Genomic DNA, 23,357 nt, shown 5'->3' with positions numbered 1-23,357 from the left:
CCTGTTTGGATAAGGCTTCTATTATTTTACAGAAGAGACAATTTCATCTTTGGATTCAATTAATTTTAAATATCTAGTTTTAGACAAAGTTTTAGTTCATACTAAGTTTGTGAGTAGTTCTATGAACATGTTACATACCAAGACATTAGCACATTTTGCTGAAGGCAAAGGAAAGCATGGATTGATATTACAGAAGAAAGAAACCTCACAGGATAAAGCAAAATAAACCTATGATAATTTGTCGTTCTTTGGACCATCCCTATTTTCTAACAGTAGGTCTTTAGCTAATATGGGCAGCTACAGAGCACTGTACAGCACGCTGAATTCTCCCAGCTTTGCTCCTTTTCCCCTGCCTCTGGCAGCCACCATTCTCTCTTACAGGAACTACAACAGCTGATGCTAATGCTACTTTGTGCTTCAACTGGCTGATGATGTGGCTGACACTTGGTCTCCACAGATTATAAATTTGTCACCTCTGATCTACTCCATCTTCAGTATCCTGTAGCCCGGCAACACAATAATCTCCATTGCCAGCATTCAGATCTTCCAGTGGTAGTGAGCAAATCGTTGTCAAACCACTGGAAAAACAACACGAACTATCTTTCTTGTACTGCAATCATGAAAGCTTACATGAATAAGGAAATGTCACCCATGTTTACTTCAAAAGCCTGTCCAGGTGAACTAAAGCCAAACCTCTAAGAAATTTAGCTAAAAAAGAAAATATTTGTCAAATGCATTCTGACAGAGTGGGAAAAGTCTTTATCATTTTTTGTTTTGGAAACTTAATTGCACTGTAAATAAGGACTAACTTTGTGTTAGTTTTCAGTTTTGGCAGTGTCACTGAATCATTTTTTGAAAAATCCATCTAATATAACAAGAAAAAAGCACAAAATCAAAAAGGGAAATGTCAAAGAATTTTGATCCAGTAGTTATTCAGGTATGGGATAGTGCATCTCTCTATGGTTTTCCAAAGTGGGGCATTAAAACGAAATAAAAATGATAAAGTAAACCCTCAAAGTAAACAATCCCTACAAAGCACGTAATGAAAGAGCCTGACGCACACGAAAGCCATGCACAGAGCTGAAGTTCTGCGACTTTTACTGGACTGCCCTATAATAGCATTTGTATTAAGTCCCTAAGCCAAAGAACATTTTTTGCCCCATATTTGCTGTGTATATAGTGACATCACAAGGTAAGAAGCAGCATTTTCTGTAAGGAGCCACAGCTTGTGAACATAAAGTCTTTTCATGGGTAAAGGGCCAAGACAGTTTCAAAGGCAATAATAGGGGTGGTTAAACAGCAGCATTTAATCAGGCAGCATTTCCATTGTGCTGGAGAGCACTGGTACCTCTTGATCCCCAGCTTGGCTGCTTCAAAGGCTCCTCAAGACAAGAAACACAGGTGAAGGACAGAGGCAGGAAACAGGAAGGGTCAGGAGAAGCAAAAGGAGTCGGGTAATAAGCAACTGGAGCAAAGTCAAAGGTCAGCAAAGGCAGCTGATGCCCGAGCAGAACTGCGGCAGGAGACCTGACAACTTCATTGAGTCGCGGCGCTCGCTCCGGTCGTTTGGAAGCTGCAGGGCTGGTTTGCAGGCTGCCTAAAGCACCTTCCCCATCAACACGCAGTACTCAGCATCACCCTCTAACTCGCAACGTACATTCACTTTCCGAAAAACTGTTTCAGGTTATATACTGGGTGCAGAAGAGTTTTATCTTCTTTTAAAGAGCATACACATGCACACACACAAAATACGAATAGCAAAGAGTACAAATATAATTTTCTTTTTTAGTTTTTTATTCCTTATGATTTCCAAAATGATGAATCAAAATTTTTATCTATGGCTGTTGCTGACTTACTGAGTATCCATTCCAGCTGACACACGTATTGTCCAGAGAAGACAACTGTTACCACTGGAGATCACACTGTGGTGCATATTGAGATCCTTCAGAATCTCAGAAACAGGGATTCCTCCACATGGAAAAAAAAAAATCTGTCATTCTAATGTTACACAAAACCACTACAAAAGTTTTAAACCACCCAAATACTTCCCCTCGCTCTCTGTCAGACTTTGATATCTCCACAATTTGTCTGTTAAATCTTTGGAACTCGTGTAGCTCCCATTGCAGTAGTTTCTGAAGGGCTCACAATATTTCATATGTTTAGCATCTTGGCAGGCTTGTGAGAGTGTAAAAAGTTTCAGTATTTGTCAACCAGTCTTTCAATCAGTATTACCACATTTCACTTAAAAATTAGCATTTAGTGAGATTGTGAAAAATACAAAAAGTCTGTCAAAGAAGGAAAACGGCTGCTCCAAATTTCCCAAAGCCCAGGCTAACTTCTTAACCCATGGACTATTCTTGTGTTACAGAAAGAAATACATTCCCTCTTTACATCAACACCACTCTCTCCTACTGGAGCTAAAAAGAACAAAATCTACCTCAATTACCTTCTTAGATCTGATCTAAAATTCCAAGGTATATTTAAAAAACAAAAAAATAAACTTTTTATTCAAAACAGAAAATAAAATATATAGAAGTTGTCCTGTTTGTGTCTCATTTACATACTTTTTCAGGATTCCACTCTCATATTCGTCATTATTCTTACTACAGAACACAACAGTGTTATCACAGATTAGGACTCAGTTGTCACGCTATGTACTTATAATTCGAATTCCTCTATAACTATCCACATAATAATATAGATTTCACTGCTGAGAGGTAAGACTATGTCAGTAGTTTGACAAGTGTTCACTGCAGCTAGAAAAAAAAATACCTTTACATTGTTACGTCAAAATTGTGAGATCTTAGAAGGGGTTTGACAAAGGCAAAAAACTCCTAAGGAATTACAGCTCACGTTTGACTTGAAACCTGAAACTTATACAATTTTCCATGAGTAAGAGGTTCTTTTTTGAAGTGTTGTGTAAAGATGGAAGAATATAACACTTCTAAAAATACAATCATCCTATCTACAAAATGTTACGGGTTGTAGAATAACTGCATAAAATAGGGGTTTTTTTAATTGTCTTATTTCAATGAATCAAGGTTTTAAGCTATTGATTCTTATCAATTATAATTGATTAACACTTTTCTGCTGTTTATCTCATGAACCAGAAGAATTTTGCTTTTATTGTGGTCCAAATTATTTATTGAATGTTTATTCTGTTTTCACTACGTCAAATTGTCATTACACGATGACTTAGAGACAACTCAAGATTTCAGAATTTGACTAAGTAGCACAACTATGAAAATACAACCATCATAAATAATTTTACTTTTCCTATAGAACTTTCCACTTTATTATGTCTTTCTCCAAAACTTTACATTTACTGGCTGAATTTCCCCCCAAGAGAAATTGTGCAATTTCACTTAGTGAAACAGCAAAACAGGCATCAGAGTCTATGTCAAAAGAAAACCATTTTAGACTAATAAAATTTTTGTATGAAAAATACTTATTTTAGTAATGGGTTAACTAACCATGTTTTTTTCCTAGCAGTTAGTAATTTCAATGCAGTTAAACACTATCCTTTAAATTTATCTACTGTTGATTTCTTGATGACAAATTAGTTTGGTAGTAAATGTATACATATGAAAAATATAGCAGAAAACTACTAGCAATTAAGTGGAGTATGTCACGCAGGCATTGAAGACAGTATTATTATAACACGATAAGAGTTCTATTAGAGGAAATAAAAGATACAATTTTGATTGAACTATACTGTCTAGTTCTCTTGGGCATTTACTGAGCAGGTAAAGTACAACATCTTTTGAAATTCAAGTACTTTTTTTTTTTTACAGTTTCTTTGTAACAACTTTTCTGGTTCTAGTTAAAAAGTAAAATAAAAAATGTCAATAACATCATCAACAGGCTAAAAATATTAAGGCCTTTTTTGAAAATGAATCAGGTGCAGATATTGAACTGTACTTTTTCATCCTTTGTCTCACTTTTCAAATGATAATTTCTTCCACAGCCACCATTAAATCTTGATCTATTCCAGCTCTCTGTATGGGTCATTGATTCTAGATGTACCATGGTTATTTTTAAATGTTTCTCTTTCGTAGAGAAAGAGAGGGCTGTCTAGAGCCAGATGGGTAACTTCACACTTCATTTATCAAACCCAATGCATTAGACTCCGCCCTCTCTTTCCCACTATTGCTGTTAAATTTCCATATAATTTGGTAACAATTTTCATTATCATACAGTGACCCTAAAAAGTCTACTCAGGTTTGCATGGTTAGTCCAAAATTCACAGCTGTTCCCTTTCCCCTCTATTTGTTACAGTAGAATCGAAGGTTCCCCTTGCTTTAGAGAAGCCGAAGAGTGACCTTGTGTAGGCAGAGGTCGAGAAGGGGTCAGTTCAAAGGGCTAGAGCAGCTCTTTAACAGCTATAACAACCTGTCCATCAGGCACTATCATGCAGTATAAACAAATCTGGGGCTTTAGAAACTCTGGGCCATTTCTATTAACACTTAGAGGACATTCATTGAGTCCTACCTGAAGTATTTTGGATCACTACCACTCAACAGCAGAACAACTCGAATCCCTAGAAGACCAGCTCAGACACTTAAGATACCGATGACACCTTCGAGGCAAAAGTATATGAAACGGCAAAGCATAACATTAAGCACACTACCACATGTTTTGGGCTATGGAGCTGGAACAAACACTTAAAGGGTAATTTCAGCTGGTTAACGTGCAGAATCACTGGTACAACTTAAATAATGCAATGACGTGCTTTATCCGAGTAGATACATACACACATCAAACAAGTCCAGATGCCTTTCTCTGAGAAAGGCTAAATTTCTAAAAGTTGAATTAGTTTGTATTAACAGCTCCCAGCATGGTTTGTTTTTTTTTTTTTATTTAAAGCGTCAATGACACAAAACCCATCAAAGAACAGAATGCCCACATAACTCTACAAATACCAAGCGCAGAGCAAAGTTTTTGCCAGCTGCCCTCCCTTCACTGACCTAAATTTCTTGAAGTTGTACTGTGCATAATGTGCTCTCTAATGCACAATGTAAGATAATTAGAGTCGTCTGTATTTAACTTCCAGAGGAAAAAAATTCTATTATCTAATCTAGCTGATCCCCTGATAGCCTGTTGAAAGTAAAATACTGTAACCTATTGCCTGCCCTTTGACAAGTGCTAATTATTTCCTGTCCAAGCACATTTTTCTCATGTAATTCCAAAGTACACAATAGACTGATCTCTAAAACATGGGCAGCCCTGCTAGTACCACGGCGGACGTTTTATAACTTTCACCGCCGTATGCTTGATGGCTACCCCAGTCAGCGCTTCATTCCAGACATCGAGCCAAAGCTTTGATGAAGCAGAGTGAGGTGTACGGTAACAGTCTGTTTCTGCAGATCATATGGATGAGACTTTCAGATAGGTCGCTGGGATGGGAAACATCAAATGGAAAGAAGGAGGATTATGGATATTTAATACTCAAAGGACACTTTCTTTCAAAACTTCCAAGGCACAATACTCTTGAAATGTTCTTTCAGGTGTTTAGTTTGAAGGAGGCCTGCACTTTGTCTGCTTGTGCCTCTCCCCACCCCCAACCAAGAACTTCAGTGTTTTCAGAGGCGAGACTCTGTCTGCGACGGCAACGCTGCTCCAGCCTCCATCGCAGCGCAAGCAGAGGCCATGGACACTGGAACCCGCCGTACTTTTAAATGAGTCCCTGTTGCCATGATTCTTGATGACTTCGGATATTAGGAAATCATTGTTAAACTAAATGAACGCTAAAAAAGACACTCCCCTCATTAGAATTGCTCAGCCTTTTCCAATCTCTAGGAAACTTTCTATTCTGGTTCACGGAAGAGACGCATGTGTCCCATGGAGAAGCCTTAAGTGATTTCCTCAGTTTTCAATGTAGCCAAACCCTTTGCACTATTTAGTAAGCATGGTGATCAAGGCAACAAAACCCCACAGAGAAATCCTCTGAATTCCTCAAAAAGGAATAAACAGAAACCACACGATAACACAAGACTCACCTTGCTAAGCTCCTTTCCACTCCGAGGTCTTAACTGATTAGTATACAAATTAACATTCCATACTCATCAGAATGAAGACTTGGAAAACACACCCTGTAATTTGTCTAATAATCACTACTATATAATAATGTTCAATTTTTATCTAAAGCTTCTAAAATGTTTCAAGTCCACTCACTGTAATTACCGGGAACAGCAAAGCCGCTGGAGTGTCAGATCCAACATCTACAATTAACTTTTTAAAGTCAACCTCATAGCATTTTCATGAACTTTTCAAAATTATACACTAACAAAACACAGGAGAACTCTCTTACCTGGAGCATTTACCACATTTACCAATTAAATGAGATACTGTTATCAAAACTAGCACTTAAAAATACTTCAGACTACAAACTTATTTAATTTTAAGCACAGAACATCCGTACATTTGGTAGAAAATTTTTGTAGACTGTTACAAATTTTATGTAAATATTATAAATTAAAAAAAAAAATATTAAACGAGTTTATATCTATAGCTTTCAGAAACAGATGTGAAAAAGGTACATCAACTCATTTAGCAGCTAAAGAGAAGGACACAAGGTGGCATACAGTGGAAACTCCCTTTTTTGAATTCACGTATTTCTGAACAAACTAGGAGCATGATGTATCTGTAGTTTCTGAAATGCATTCATTTAACTACAATCCAGTAACAAACTTTTTCAAATAAAAACATAAGCAACTTTTAAAAATAGTTAACAACATCACCTGATTTATTACCATGGCAATGAGTTCAGTTGAAAAACTCAAGTATAATAAAACAGTCGCATGAGATGAACTCTAGCAATATATATATTGATGCCAATCTCATCCAATACAACCCAGTTAACACCAGTAGGACGTCACGTGAGGACCATGAAGAGGGCAGAGCAGACGGGTATCTACGAGCACACACATTGTCAGCAATATAAGGAAAACCTTAGGGCATGTGACACCAGTTTTCAAATACATATGCTGCCTATCAAGCCATTATCAATAGACTACGCTATATAAGCACAGAACATTCTACCCCAAAAAATAACTCTGAAATCAGAAGCGGAAATACTGACTATTCCATTCAAGGAAAAATACTACTTAAGCGGTAAAAATTTTGACTTTTTTTTTTTTTTTAAAGGGTCAACTTGCCCCCTGCCAAGAGAATTTTGAGGAGTGTAAATGATACACTTGTTTCTAATTTTATTAACTTACTATTTTGCAAAAATTTCTCACCTTGCTGTCCATTCTTTCCGCAGCCTTTGTCGCTCAGTAAGGACTAGCAAGAAGCAGTTGATGGCTTCTTTCCTTTTTTCCTTAACTTGTTCCTTTTTTCCAACTTCAGAGAGGACCAGGCTTGACTTAAAGGGAAAAAAACACATAGAAATTATAACCTAGAAATAGGAAACAATGTGTAAAATTAATAAAAAGCCCATAAGCAAATAAGGACAGTAAATCAATAGCTTTTTTTATTACAGTTCCACTGCTGACAAATCAATACAGTAAATGATGGTTAGAAATGGCCACCATATATTTGGTATTTAATCAATATACATGGCACATAAGGTAAACTTTAAAATCTCATTGCCTTAAGTAACACAACAAGACATTGTGCACTCCAGCTCTCATTTTCTTGAGATGCAATTCTTTAATTTTCTAAATATTTTCTTGTATCAAATCATATTAAATTGTTTCCCTCAATACAGCATTTGGGGGATTTCCCCCTCCCCTTTGAGCCTTTGTGAAGCTAAAGAATAAAATACCTGTTTGTATTTTATCTTCTAAAATGAATTTCTGATGATGTCCCCATGTTCTCTTTATCATGAAATATTTCAAGTAAGCAAGTAGTAAAAGTCTACCTTTTTCATTTACGGAATAAATTAAAAACTGCTGAAAAAAAAATATACACACACACGTGCCATGGATTTAAAGCATCTGTGTAGTAGGATGACGGTCTCTGCAGATCAACAGTTACTGGCCTTCCCAAATGTTGTGTCCAGAGTTGATGTAATGTTATTGTCCTTCATCCACCCCACAAGCCAACTCCAACCCCCTCACTCCATCTTTGCCTTCCACTACTAACCTGCCCACCATTTTCCCCTCTTCTTTCCCCTACATTTCCCCACTCTGTCAACTCAGGAAAGAAACAGCACATGCTGATGCTCACGCCATGAACACAGATCAACCGGTGCACGTGTGCTGACCTGAGGTGCAGCGGTCTAGCCACAACAGAGATCTGGGGTGGATGCTGCAGGCTTTTCCTTCAGCAAAGATACCATATTCGCCTTTCTCACCTTAATCAGCCACTGATATCCTCTTAATTACGTTTGCTATTCTAACCTGCAGTCTCATGTTCTGCAAACATACCAAAGTATCTAAATGCTTTTGGGAAGGACAGCTGAATGGACAGAATTCTTGCAGAAACCTAGGGGTTTTTTTCAGAGAAAATGAGGCAAAAAAATTTTTTCTAACCTGAAGCGTTGTGGAAATGAGTTTGAAAACACGACTCAAACATCACCAGGAGGTGCAATTCCTACTCCCAGTGTGGCCTCTCTTATAGAAACAACATGACACAAAGACATGGCACGTTGCCTCCTCCTCAACATCCCATACACGTTACATTATGCCCTGCCCAAATGTACACCCACCGAAATTCCCCTGGGGACTCTGCAAGATAAATAGTTGTAAACATCTTAAGTTTGTGAAAATAGAAAAATCCACCCCTGGTCTGACAGGTTGCTTTTTTTTTTTTTTTTTCCCCCACAAGGAAGAACAATATGCAGATTATACACTTCTTAAGCTGAGAAAAATAGCAGTAACATTACTACAGCCGTGGTGGTTCCAAGAGACAGGGTTCATAGAGACAGGAAATAATTTTATTACGCCAAATGCAAAAAGCATCTTCCTCCCCACCTCCCAGCTCTATCAGTCAGCTTACTAAGAGGCATTACCCTCTCATATGGGACTTAGACATCAAAAGAACATTTTCTTGTAAAAAACCCAAAATGTTCAAAACTCTGCCTATACAGATCACATTCTTGACCCTGCTTTGACATTACAAAGCAAACAAAAAGCCGGAGAGTATTTTCAGATAAGGATTCCTTGACATGGTTTTTCCTTGCACTGACCTACATCATCTTTTCTACAAGCTCTAATATCCGCCAACTTCAACAACCCTGAACTTACAGCCTCCATTTCCAGCAGCTGCACAGTTTAAAGCAGGATTTGACAGAGGACTTCAGCTGGGAGAACATACATGAGATGAAGAGATGTACATTCTTTAATTGATTAAAATTAATACTCCTTTTCATTCAGAATAAATACATTTATTAAGGCTTCAACTTTTACATTTGCCATGTGCAAGACTTGACACAGCACTTTACCTAAAGCTTACCTCTGTATTATAGGATGATCAGATGTAGCCGTACAGCTAGGTCACAGAACACCAAAATTTCACTTTCAGAATCTTCATTAATCATAATGGGGATAGGGAAATCCACTGGGGATGCTGTAGAAGTCTACTTGTGTCCAAGACCACATAAAGCCCCATGTTTAATGATGCTATGCCTCACAAAGCTGCAAGTATAGTTATTTGCAGGCAAGAAACATCAAGATCCCCTAAATAAGTGATTCCCAAAGCACCGTACATGGAGAACTGATAGTTCCTAAAGAATTTTCAGTTAAAATCTGATGAAAAGATGGTGTGATGAGAGTTCCACCAGTCAGAGAAGATGGGTGACCACTTCTCCAAGGATTCACAATCACATAATGCTTTTGTATGAATTCTGATGGCCTGGCCAAATTGCAGCTTTAGTACTGAGTTCAACTACCTTAAGTCCCCTCCATCTACAGGAACATCATAATTCTGGAAACGGAACATAATTTAACTTTTACTGAGAGAACAATCATATTGCTCCAGCCTTCTGTTAGCACCGTGTATTTCTGTGGTGATGGACACAGTTCAAGCCAAACTCATAGTTTAACAAGGACATCTTTACTGAGCCCTGCGAGTGCATTTGAGCTACCTGGAGGGTGAAACAGTACTATTAAGCAACATCCAACAACAATACATAGCAATTTAACTGATCTACCTGTTTTCTAAGAGTGCTGAGGGCAGTAAGGTTACCCAGAACGCCAGTGTATGGCTTGGTGTGTAGCTTTTATAGATGCATTTCTTCAAAATTTGCTATTCTTATCATTTTGATAAAAACTCCAAATTGTAAAAAATAAAGCAGCATTCTGGGTAAAATAATATGATAAAACATGGTCCTTTGAAATTTTTTTTTCCATGTAACTTGTTTTGGGATTTATTTTTAACAAGGTGATTCAACATATACCTTGACTGATAAAGGTCAAGGGTTCAAGAAACTCGGTCAAAGATGTTATCAGCTGGGAAAGCCATTTCCTCACATCAACACTGATAAAAATCCATCAGAAACCCAACTGATACCACCCTGCTCTAAAGGGCAGGAATGACCTTCTTTTGAACATCACTACAGTTGCACGTCCCATCAAAGAAAATCTGATCTTGTGTCTCAATTCTTTTAATGCTCTTTAATGACAGATAGTTGTCTGCAGAGGCCCCTTTGCCCAACGCTGAGTGAAACCTTCACATTTCTGAGCCGGACTCAACACTGACTCCGTGTTTTTCAGCACACTTGGGACTGCAGGACAGTAGAATAAATAAACAGTGCGACCAGCCCTACAGCCTGCCTTATCTCATCCTTGTGTTCACAGAGATTCTTGAGGGTGGTAATGTTTACAAATTGTTGAAACTTTCTTTCTTCTGCTTCCTGAGCTGGCAAAAACATATCCTGGACAACCCTAAGCAAGGAGATTACACAAACCGCTTATCACTTGAGGGAAGCAACTTCACTTGTCTCATTGGTCAGTATATCTCTTTAAGAAGTAGGACTGTTAATATTTTCAGCAAATCTTCCCCAATTCTCCTTACAGATCTATTAATGTATTTAGGGCATTTCCTTGTAAATCCCAAATTGCATGGTCTTAAAAACAAACACGCAATCCACGTCTCAAAAAAGCACAAATCTATATATTCATATATAGCGCAGTTGCCAAGCCAGCCTTCTCTGTTAAAGACAGTATTTAGGAAATTACATCCTTTACCTTCCACCTGGTACAGCAGCAAAACTAAATCTAGTGCTTTACTGATATACCAGGCAACAGCCATCAGAGCATCTTCTCTTACTAAGAAAGGTAAGATAAGATTTTAAGAGACCAATATCATATTCTTCTCATTTCCACTGACAAAATATATCAGAGACATGCAATCAAATAGAAACTGCTATAAAACCAGGTTGTACTATTCACCTAGGATACACACTCAAAATTAGATGCCCTTTATGGGTCTTAACAAAGCTAACCTAGGTATTGTAAAAGGATTACAATAATATTTTTTTTCTTAGATACGCAGCAGAAGATACTATGTTTCAACATCAACAGGCCACTACCCTGCTTAACTGTGTGTGTCCTGGGTGAATACCAGGACATGTTTACAAACGAGCAAGAAAAGCAACCTCTAAACACTCCAAAACCCAAACTGGTCCATTTTCAGTCTTTTAAAGCTACATTTTCCTTCCTTCAATGCAGACCTCTGAAGAAGCCGGACTTAAGGTTATGAACATTGTATACCTGGAGACGTGAAGCCTCATATTCTGTCGAACAAATTAGCTTCAGTCTGAGCTAAAGTGGCACTTGGGACAGTTTGTCTCTTGGTCCCACTTTATTGGGCCAACAAACCAGATATTTCACTCTGAGTTAAGATTATATTTACTCACCACCAGTTTAAATAGGATAAGCTTCTGTATCTCTACTAACCACTTCTACTTTAATTCAGCAGTCATCTCTTAATAATCAATAACTACTACAGAAAGGAAAAATATACACTGTAAAATCTGTAAGTAGGGCTAGAATTTTAAATGTTTTTCTGTATCTTCACTGTGATTTTTGGGACTTCATTTTGCTTTTAGTGCAAAAAGTATCCTGATGAAACCCTGTAAAACGAGAACACCATGCCTTCGGTGTGGGGGGGGAAGAACCCATACTCTATTAAACCACGTTAATTTAACATGTCATAACTTCTACGTGATAAAAAAGCAAGTAATTGCCTACAAACCGCTGCTCATTTCTTCTTTACTTTTAAAATTTTTACTTAAAATATGACCAAATGCACCCATTTTCCTTGAGATGATGGAAGCTGCCAGTATGGTTTAAGTTATCACCCAGTAATTTGGGCACATTAAACTCAATTCTCTGCCTTTTGCTTATTAATCCACTATGCCAGATATCACAGTTTCACTCAGCAACCCTCATGTTTTGGATGATATCGAAAAATGGCTTACGTTTGTCAAAGAAAGCAGAAAAAAAAAAAAAAAAAGGTAAAGAGGAAAAAAGTGTTGTTTATAGAAGCCAGCTGCTCCGGCTCCGGCGCCAGCAGCTCTTCATCTTGCTATTTTACGCTCACAGCCCCCCTGCCCCCACTGGCACAGGTACAACTAAATGTTGACTTCAATGCTTCAGAGAGCACTCAACTGATTCGGTACATGATTAATTGCCAAAGACATGGCTGACCATATGGAACAGAGAAAGCATCAAGTAATTCATACTTCTGTATATGATCATTTGGCCCCTGTTGTTTTAATGTACAGGAAAGAGCTAGTATAGCACAGACCTGGTGTCTTGCCCTTGACAGCCCATTAAGAAATCTCAAAGCACCTAGTTGAAGTTATGCTGTTGGCTTTTCAATAGCAGCCTAATAAAACAGAAGCAAAGCTTTCCAACTAGTCTTAAATCTTTCACATACAGTACATTAACCACCGCTGCTAAAACAACTGGTTTCTTATGATAGGAAATGGGATTTGATTTCTAGCCTCTGCATACTTACTGAAAGCCTTTTTCTGACCTTTGGAGGGTTTACAAAATCATTGTTCGTTTTTCCTGCCATTTTCCCAGTTTCTTGCCATGGTGATCCTAATAGATTTGTTTAAGGTTCAGTACATTCTACTCTTACTAGCTGTTATATGCAAACTGTACAATGAAGGTAGGCTCATGGGAGCTGAAAGGAAAGAAATTATTATTAACTGTTTTTTTCCTGAGAGTCAGAGAAGTCACTGCAACATCTAAAACATAATTTACTTTTAAAAAGCCTATAAAACAAAACAAAAAATTCCTGAAAAGAAGCAATATACTAGCATGTGCTTTCTTTTATCAGACTGGAGACAAATCATCAAATTTCATTTGAGAAGGAAGGACGATTTATTTTAAAGCTGTAGTATTCTCAAGGATGTCTGACACAGAGCTCAATGAAAAGAAAAAGGTGCAGACTTGGAATATGTCAGTATCATTAACTGCTTTATATTAGTTTTATCTACCGTTAACATCTTTTCAGTCATATGCAGTCAAAGAAAAACGTTTAAATAATGTTTCTCTGTCAAGGCTCTTAAGACAACAGTGCTAAAAAGTTAATCCCAATCCTCACAGATCTTCTGGCAGTTTTGACATATGTTGGCAAGGATGTATTTGCTGGCACCTTCCATTAGAAAATATTTACATGGAGTTTTCTTGTCTGTGGATTTTCTAGTTGTCTAAATGATCCTCACGGTCTGAAGGGCCTTATGTGGGAAATCCTAATCATTGGACATTCATCAGGGGTAATTTCCCAGGCTACTGAATTCAGCTAACACTATTAATACTCCAGCAGAATACATAAATAGTTCACGAGCCAACATAAAACTCCACAACCATTCTGGTTATTGATAGAGTACTTCCGACATCAAAACTGTTTGTCTGAGTCAAATATTATGGCTGTATTTAAACAAAATATAAAGGAATAGAGAATTTTGTGAGTCACATAATTTTTATATTTTTGTAGGGTAAAAGCAACGGAGGCTCAAGTCATGGGTGTGAAACCATTGCCACAAAGATTATGTATTCTCCCCTACCATTATATTCAATGGTGGACAACTAAAATATGCAAGTACATAACCAAATTGCACAACGTGTTTCAAAAAGACAGACCCAATTTGAAATCACTCTATCTTTGAAATTGGGTCCATCTTTTTCAAACTCCCTGTAGACTAGAATGCTTAAAGTCAGGCATATGCCTAAGCTCCATATACAAGTCCCCACGCATTAAAATGTAGGGAGCCCTGCCTCTCTTTGAGGTATTCACTGCCGACAACAAAGGATGAATACCTGACTTGATAAATGAGTAGCTCGACCTAGAAAAACCTACAGAGAGCAGATCACTTAGACATTTCCAAAGAAACTTTGGGTCTTGTCTATGCTAGAAAGTTGTACCATTTAACTATACGTGCGGAGCTAACATAGTACATTTTCTAGCTATATGAGTTTAAAGGTCATAAATTAAAGCAGGTAGAGCTTACTTGGAAATAACCATTACCTTTATGCCTATATAAGAGTACTTATTCTAGGGTCTTGAACCATATATTTAGGAAAAAGAAATCCAAACAGAAGACCAAGTAATTTTTCATTACTCTGGCATGCCAAAACTGAATTAATTCCCAGTGGAGAAAAAAAAATATTTTTTACCAGATGATTCCATGCAGTTACAGTAGGTCTCAAAGATTTTCAAGACTTAGTTACAAAGAAAAAAAAGTTATATAAAGATCAATACTTGCAAAATATTTTTGCTGCACTAATCAGTTTGGCAATGTTCTAAAGCTGAAGTATAACCCGTCTCATCAAGAAAGCGCAACTGAACCACTCAAGATGTTTGGAGTAAAAGTGGCTTAGCATCTTCAGATGTATGGGTGAGCGAAAGGTTATCCTTTAGCCACATTCTCCTGGAGCACGGCCCCTCCACCTCTGAATCATCAATAGCACAAAGGCTGAAGCAGGCCTACCATGCACAGTGCATTATATGAAGTGTAAAACATTGTGGGGAAAAAGCTTTTGAAAGAAGTCAGGAAAAAGAAATCACGCTTGCAAGAAGATCCAGCTGACAGGCTAGTCCCTAACAAGTGAATATGTTTGAAAACATTGTGAACACAAGAAAAGAACATGCCTTTTGTTTCCAAACCTACAGTGTGTCTTTACCCAACTGTTGCCTGCATGGCTGAACATATGTTTTCTGAACAAGAACTGAGGCGGAAAGTGTTCTTTGTTATAATTCACTCCTTTGTATACACCTCCCTTTTCCCATTTTGGTCACATGCAAACAGTAGTTACACTGAACACTTAAGTTCTGAAGGGCTGCACAGCAGTGTATGCTTCAGTGATTATTTACTATTGCTGGAATCAGTTGAGCTACGATGCAATACAAGACTCACTTCACTAATGTGTGCTCTGGACAGCTCACATTCTGCAATCCCACATCGTGCCGAGTACAACCTGCATACAAACACCGAGCCACCAGACAGAATCTCCTTCATCAACAGTTATGTGCGGTTGTAATAAGCATCAAACAATCATACAACAAATGATCTTACACATTCAAAGGAACTCAAAACAGTACCATATAATTTTATTAGCATATAAAAATTAACATCATCAGCTATTATGAACAATTTAGGGAGGAGGGAGGAGAGGGGAAAAAAGTGATGGACTTCAAAGCCAGAAGTAGGTAATACCATCTCATAAACACCAAAATGAACTCTAGCTTGAATTAAATACTCAAATAGTTTTACCGATCCTAATGAAATAACTCTACATGTAAGCAAGGCTTTGCTTTGACTTATCTAATTTCTACTGAAGCCCTAATACACTGATACATACACATTCCTCAAAATATTTACAGATGCAAACTTGTACTAAAATCTCCAAACTAGACACCTGGTACGTGTAACACTCAAAATACAAATTGAAAGAACTAAACTTAATATTACTGGCCACACGAAAAATTATTTTTAAACATCTGCAAACTATGAAGAAAGACAGAAATCAGTGAGTGCTGGATTCTGAATTCATTACTGCATTTTCATTTGCAACTGTCTTTTAGTGGTTAATTGTATGTCATGTTACTGATTTCCTTGAACAGCACATCTTAGTATCTATTAGTATGGAAAAGCCTAGAACACCAACATTTTCCTCCTCCTGCTAGCGGTCATGGCAAAATGGACAGAAAAAGAACTTAGAGCACACTCCTGGGAAGAGTATAGGAAATAAAACCAAAGCAGAACCCGATATACTACATGTATTTAACGTATGGGGAATATGACATCGTCAAGCAGCAAGAAGGACAGCACCATCCCTTGCTAGAGGTTGATCATGACACAGCATTTAGAAATACACTTCTATGGAAGCTATGATCCTTGTTCCTCAGCTTAAAACCAGGCAATCTGATTTCAGGGCCTTATCCTCCTCTAGTTTAAATACAGTACAGAAATATTTTTAAATGAAGTCATGTGCGAAGCACTTCATATATAGGCCATGCAAATGGTGACGACCTGCCATTGAGGGTGTACAGTATAAAGCGTACAAAGAAATGCAATATACTGGCAAATCAAAAAAAACGAGGGACTGACAAAGAGAGAAGTTTACTGATTTAACTCTCAAACACTTGCTCAAGATATGTACAGTCACTATTTCGGATGCAATACTTACGGTAAATATAGATACCTCCTGGGAGGGTGAGACAACTACTTATTTTTAATTCTCTTGCATTCACAGAATGGTTAGGAACAAAGTCAGGGTGAGGTGCAAAACTTATGAGTATACTTACTAGTATACATAGACAAGACAAATTTTACAAGAAAAAAGATAATTGCAAAATGAATTCAGTAGTTCAGGTACACCTACAATGCTAAATAAGGCAATGCTTCATTATAATTAACATGTCCGGTCAAACAGAGCAAGAGCAGCGACTCGGTGGGCACAGGACAGACCCCCACGACACTCACTGCCCCAGAGCTGCTCATCCTCTCGAGACACAGCGGCCAACCTCCATCACGCCAGGAACTAGTAACATTTCTTGTATTTATTGTTCTTCTGAATGCGACATAACTGTAAACCCTTCCTTTTCTAAACCTGTCAATGCAAACTAGAGCCAGTTATTGACTATTCTATTTTGTTGTGTTCCAGTAAAAAGGCAGGCTATACACTGCGCTTCCTGGACTTCACTTTGGGATTCTGCCCACGTTTTCCTTTCATCAGAGAGATCTAATGTCATGACTACATGGATATGATAAATACCACTTTTCTTCCATTAATATTCCCTGATAACCCATATGGGTTTGTTTTCAGTTTATTTTGATTTTGTGGAAGGATTTTTGCTGGTTCACACTCATAGGAAGGGAACAATAAAGGTTTCAGTAATTAGTTTATCTTCTCAGGAGAAAGAAAATAAAAGGTTCATTCTTCATCCTTAAAAGGAAGACTTCCAACTAATGAACCCAACAATTAGAAGTACACACAAGGAAAGATCAAGGAAGTAGCTCAGGGGCAAAACAAATCAGTCAAGAAAGTTTTAAAGTTTATTTCCTGTCACCTACTAGTGCATCAGAAAACTACTCTGGAAATACTTTTATTTAGAGTCTAAACAAGTTCTAAATGTCAATTTGTCATATTCATTTTCAATGAACATTTGAGTATTTATAGATGAATATTTGAGAGAGAATTTAGAGCTTGAATGGCCAACTATGAGAAAACTTCACTATATCAAAAATCATTATATAGACAATTTTCATGAATGACACAGCATTTAGCAGGGAAAATAAACTTTCATCATCTGATTCATGTGCCTAACAAAGAAAACAAACAATGCGATCAACGCATCCCTGTGGCTACATGCACGTCGATTACTGTGAAACACAAGTCACACGCTGAAGATTCTGGCAATTCAACAAATACAACATCCGCGTGATGTGCTCACAAACTACAACAATACAATCCGGAAAAGGGAACACACTGCTACTCTGTGACACCACATTCTGTCACACCGTGCTGCAACATTCACATCTCCTACCCTGCTGCTCACGAGCGTTTCCTTCTACAGGCGCATGAAATAAGAGATGAGTTCTCAAGTTCAGCCGCAAAGTCCAGCTTAAGAGAGAGGTCAAAGGTGGGTGACTAATCACCTCTGCACTCTTCCAGAAGGATCAGTTAATCCACTAGTAAAAGTTAAAGCAACGTCAAGGATGTATTAACATAAACTGGGCCAAGCACGCTCAACAGACACGTAGTGAGTACATGCACAATGGAGGTGTTCTCCACGAACCCAAAAAAAGCTTTTGGATCTTCTGGGTTGCAGCAGAAATGAAAACTAGCAGGTTTTGGAGGAGGGTTTGACCTGTGTTCTCTCATACAAAAACTTCTACCCTTAAAGACACATAATGACAAGCTATATTGGAGCTCTAAATCTCTATTTAATGTTACCATCTATCTAATTCACATTCTGCTTTAACATGACGCTACAAGGTAAGTCACACTTCACAGCATTCAGAGTCCACACAGATGAGATATAGTCTATATGAACAACCATCCAAACTATTAATGTGGTATATAGAAATATCTCTCTTCTTAAACAGGAAAACACGTCATTTGATTAAAAAACTGGTCTCTTCAGTATCTGGATTCTGGAGGTTTGTGTGGGGTTTTTTATTGGTGGTGGCGTTTTTTGTTTTGTTCTGGGTTTTATTTGGTTGTGGGTTTTTTTAGTGGTTTTGGTTTTTTTAGTGTTTTTGTTGTTGTTTTTTCTTTTCCTTTTAAAATTTTTATTTAGGATGCTATATGCGTCTTTTTATATAGACCAAATTAATTTTCAGCAGGGATAGTTTTACATTCATTTAGGAAAAAAAAAGTGAAAACCTTTTCATTAGGATATGGACTGTCTTTTAACAATATTTTTTTTCATATTCATCAACAGAAGACTGCATGTTGGAAGACTTATATTTGTTGTATTAATTTACAGTCTAAAATGCTGTACATTTCTTTTTCCTGTTTCACAAAAGTGTTTCTTAAGTGTTTATTAACAGACAGAAATACTCTAACATCAAGCTATCATTGTATTGAGCATTAAATAATCTTCCTTCACAGTTGGCAAATATCCTGTTTAAACTTCTATGACTAATCAAATCAGTTATTCTCGTACTAGAGAGGTCACTAGATACAATAAATTGCTCTATATATAATACCTATGAAAAAGAATGCAGAAAGTTTAGATGAACTGTAAGAAAATTAAAACCCAAGACAAAATTTCTCTGTCAAAAGCACAGAAGCATAGCAGCCATTATGAGGGGAAAAAAATTTTGATAATCATTTGTGAAAACACGTTGTTATTACACTTTGATTTTAAAATACGGCAACCAAATACTATGAACTTACATTTACACTGTAGAGATTTCACTTCAGGGAAGTCCCCATTTTTGTCTCAACTGCGAGGTGGCAAACGAAAAGAATTTTCTACCTTAACACAGTTTGAAAATGAACAAAGTACTACTCCTTCTAAACTACAACTTGCTGTATTCAGAGCAGCGTTATATTTTGATAGGCACGTGTTATTGCTCCATCTTCTAGAGAGCCCAGTTTTCCCTTGCCCTGCTCGGTCACTGTTTGTACATTCAGTACACGCACAGAGACTGTTGTGTACATCCCTCCTCTTGGATCAAATTCACCACACTGGATGGATCACAGATACAGGTATATACTCTTTTCATGTGCTAATATAAATCTGTCTCAAAACCAGATGTGAAATATGTTGTATTCATGGCCCAAAATTATAACCAAGTATTAAAAAAACCCCACACAACCCAGAATGGAGATATCCCAAAAAATGGGCTTGATTTTTGACACAGTGCTGAACTTAGTTAAGAGCATGACTTCAACTTTTTTGGCCTACAAAAACAGCTACAGATACCAGCCACGGATTATAATCAGCATTGGGCTTGAAATCACCTGAAATCTTGGGACTCAGGGCCAATTCTAGATAATCAAAACCAAAATAACTCACAAGATTTCAACAGTATTTTTCCTCCATACATCAATCACTACCAGTAGAAAAGCACGACACTTCCTTAAACCTCCTGAAACCATTCAAAAAAGCTATACTTTGTTCATTTTAAAACAGATTAAAAGCACTGAGCAGCTCCAGCTTTGTTTACTACTTTTAGGATATCAGTAAAGGAAAGAGAAAAAGCTTCTTCGTTTTGTATTACTCGAGGTGGATCCATTAGCTCAGTTTAAAAAAAAAAAAAAAAAAAAAAAGAAAAAGAAAGAAAAAAGTACCAGAGGTCAAAAGAACAAAATGACACACAAAAAAATCCATTGCCAAACTGGCCGACGGTTGGATGCACAAGAGTAATGCTAAACAACTGTGGTATGGAGACAAAATATGCTTTCTTTACCACACTTTTACAATAAGTTATTGAAGCCTTGTGAACAGCCTTGCCTGGGCACCCACCCCTCACACATTAATGAAAACAAAGGGGGCCCATTTACATTGTAACCCCGCAGTGGGGTTAAGCATGTGACCTTAAAGTATGGTGTGCTTGTGCTCGGTGGAAAGGTTCTTGACAATATAAACAAGAATTACGGCTGTTAGAGAAAGGGAAGACAATTAAAAACAATCTAGGATGCATGTTGTACAGCTGTTGAAGTTTCAGCTACATCTGACCTCTAAAGATGCTATGTGTTTTACTCCAGAAACGTCAGCCATTTTAGTTTTATTAAAATAATCCTTCAACAAAAACTGAATTTGTATGACAAACATGAGGTTTTAGATGAGTAACGCAATGAAAATTGTGTATTGCTGGCAAAACTTGCCATCACTACAGTTAAAAAGATGGTGTGGTCTGCACATCTCTTTCCAATACCTAAGTTCACTAACAGCTAAGCAAAAAGGAGATCTTCATGAAGAACACAAAGAAAACCTGTTGAGGAAAATAAACAAACAAAAACTGTTCTTGAAACAAAAGGGACTTCAACAGGTCAAATCCCAGAATCAAATCTGTCTGACAAACCTTTGTGCCCAGGCAAAAAAACCTGGGTGATTTCAGCAAAAGTCTGCAGGCGCAGTGTCCCAATATAGATCAAATTGCAGGACCAAGCAGCCACAGTATTTTTTCAAGCTTAATTTTGGATACCATCGATTCCAAACGCAATAAAGACAGACTGTAATTATGGCTAGTATTTTCTTTATACATGCCTACAAATTTTCTAATGACTAAGAAAATACTTAATGTTTTAAAGAGAAAATGATAGAAAGAACTTTTTTCCTTTGGGCACTAGAACTAATTGGCCTAATATTGTCCTTAAAAAATAGGGGTGGAGAAGAAAAACTTCTGAGAAAATAACAAAGATCTTGGCTAAGTTTCTCCAAACCACAATTTTCCTGCCCGTTTGATCTTGGTACAGTCAGCATAAGCCACTGAAACTCCTCCACAAATGAAAGGCATTCATGGGAAGCCATCAGAAAGCATCGCTCTTCCTCTGGGACCCAGGACAATAAAAGAAAAGTTTGTGTCTGCCACGTGGGCCTACGATCCAGCTTAAATGAACAAACCATTGCAATATCCTTCAGCTTTGTGAAAGCGATACTTCCTACTTTTTTGGAAGAGAGGAAGTCATATATAAACAGAACAAAGGGAAGAGGCAACAGGAGTAGAGCCTCTCACAATAAATATTACAGTGAAAGTTTTGCTCATCAAACCAAGATTAAAAACATATTTTAATCTCCCAAGTTTTATGCCTTTGATGTATGTCGAAGAGGAAAGCTTATATATTTTGTAAGACTTACAACATTTCTAGTGGGAATAGCTTCGTATTTCATTTTTTTCCCTGTTTCTGAAATTGAGAGTACGTTGGGTTGATTCTGTCCCTTCATGCTGTGTCATATTGAACGCTCCTTTAGAGAACAGAAGTTAGGACGTCCTTTGGATGTTTTTCCCCACAAATAGGCTAATGTTTCACTGAACAAAGCACTGCAAAATCACTATAGTGGTGTGATAGGAAACTTTGTAACTATGAAATACTTCTTAAAACACCAGCTTTCCTAGACCACAGGGAAGTTCAAATATTTGCGCTAATCTCCATAGCGCAGTGAACCACTAAACTGCATTTCTTTGTGGTGCTAAAAGTAGGAGAAGGTTATATAGCTTCAATAGGAAGAGCAGTAATTTATTATCCGTAATTTTGCCACTACATGCCCACAACAGCCTAACACATGAAGCATTAATTTTCAGAACTACAACACACAAAGCATAAAACTTATGCATTGGGGCTCCCTTTATCGCATCTTCTGATAAATTCCGCACGATCTTCTTGCCCTCCCGTAAGGCCTTTCTATGCAGTTTTTCTTATTCTCTCTTGATACAGCACCCATTGCTAAGACAAAAGCACCTGCACTTCAAATCACATTATCTTGCCGTAACCCAGTCAAATAGCTGCTCATCTCCACAACCTTAGGTGAGGTCAAAAGCAAATATAATACACTAATGATCCCCTCACATAGTGTGAGGTAAAATAGCTGAAAGTTTCCACGTAAGTAACAAGGAAGGAGAGCGGGTAAGTATGCGCTCGCTGGTTTTGCATCTTGTTCAACACTCTTGCTTTGGTCTTAACAGCCACCCACAAACTTTAAGGAAGATGATCAGAAGAGGCAATTTTCAAGTATAGTTTCGCAAACATTGAAGTCAGACAAGCAAAGGTGAAAGATGCTAGAACTGACGTTTTAAACAACTATTCCAGTGAAGATAACTGTATTGAATATTGGTAGACTTAAACAATTTTTAAGGAAATCCTAAGTGAAAAAAACTCTGGCCAGCAGATAGGCGTGTAGTTCAGACAGTGGGAAGGAGGAAGCGAAAATCTTTTCCTAGCTGTAGCAGCCCCTATAGGGCTGATAAAGGCTCTGTTCCTACATATCATTTCAAAGGCACACATACAACTCAGCCATCTTTCCACAATCCCAATCCTTTCAACATCTGCTACTAAAGTACTCTCAAGGAGTCCCTTTGATTCCAAAGAGAGATGCGGAAAGCTGTCCAGAGATGGTAACTCTCAGAGAACGGAAAAAAGTGAAAGCAGAAGTTCCAGGGACAGCAATAACACAATCACAGCAGATTACCTTTCTAAAGTAAAAATAAGTGAAATGCTGTAAGAGAAGAAAGGGTTATCGTACCAGAAAATGAATATAGATTTCAATCTAGGAACAGTCAGGCAAAGATTATTCTAGAACTATTAGGAAAAAAAAGCAATAAAATTATAATCAGAAGTGCCAAAGCTGGAATGACACCAAAGAAACTTCAAGGAACCTGACAGGGAAGACAGGTGTCTCGTCAAGCAATACTGTACCAGAAGAAGGTTCATGCACAACTTAAGTCTTTTGCCCAAAGCAAATAACAAGCAAGTGAAAGTGTGAGGAATAACAGGATTCTT

At 37.5% G+C, this 23,357-nt stretch overlaps 1 protein-coding gene across 3 annotated transcripts in view; it reads right to left on the bottom strand.

Annotated features, from left to right (window-relative positions):
• The window catches only part of FTO (FTO alpha-ketoglutarate dependent dioxygenase), a 239,940-nt gene that overhangs the window by 127,303 nt on the left and 89,280 nt on the right, over positions 1–23,357 (bottom strand). For all 3 annotated transcript variants that reach the window (XM_065640793.1, XM_065640792.1, XM_065640794.1), the window contains exon 8: positions 7,242–7,366. In XM_065640793.1, coding sequence (XP_065496865.1) covers positions 7,242–7,366 — 125 coding nt within the window. The remainder of the gene's footprint in view (positions 1–7,241; positions 7,367–23,357) is intronic.

The sequence above is a fragment of the Caloenas nicobarica genome, chromosome 9 (genome assembly GCF_036013445.1).
Source record: "Caloenas nicobarica isolate bCalNic1 chromosome 9, bCalNic1.hap1, whole genome shotgun sequence".
In the NCBI taxonomy this organism is placed as follows: Eukaryota; Metazoa; Chordata; class Aves; order Columbiformes; family Columbidae; genus Caloenas; species Caloenas nicobarica.
Note: the sequence above shows the minus strand (reverse complement) of the source record. Positions and strands in the feature narration are given on the sequence as shown.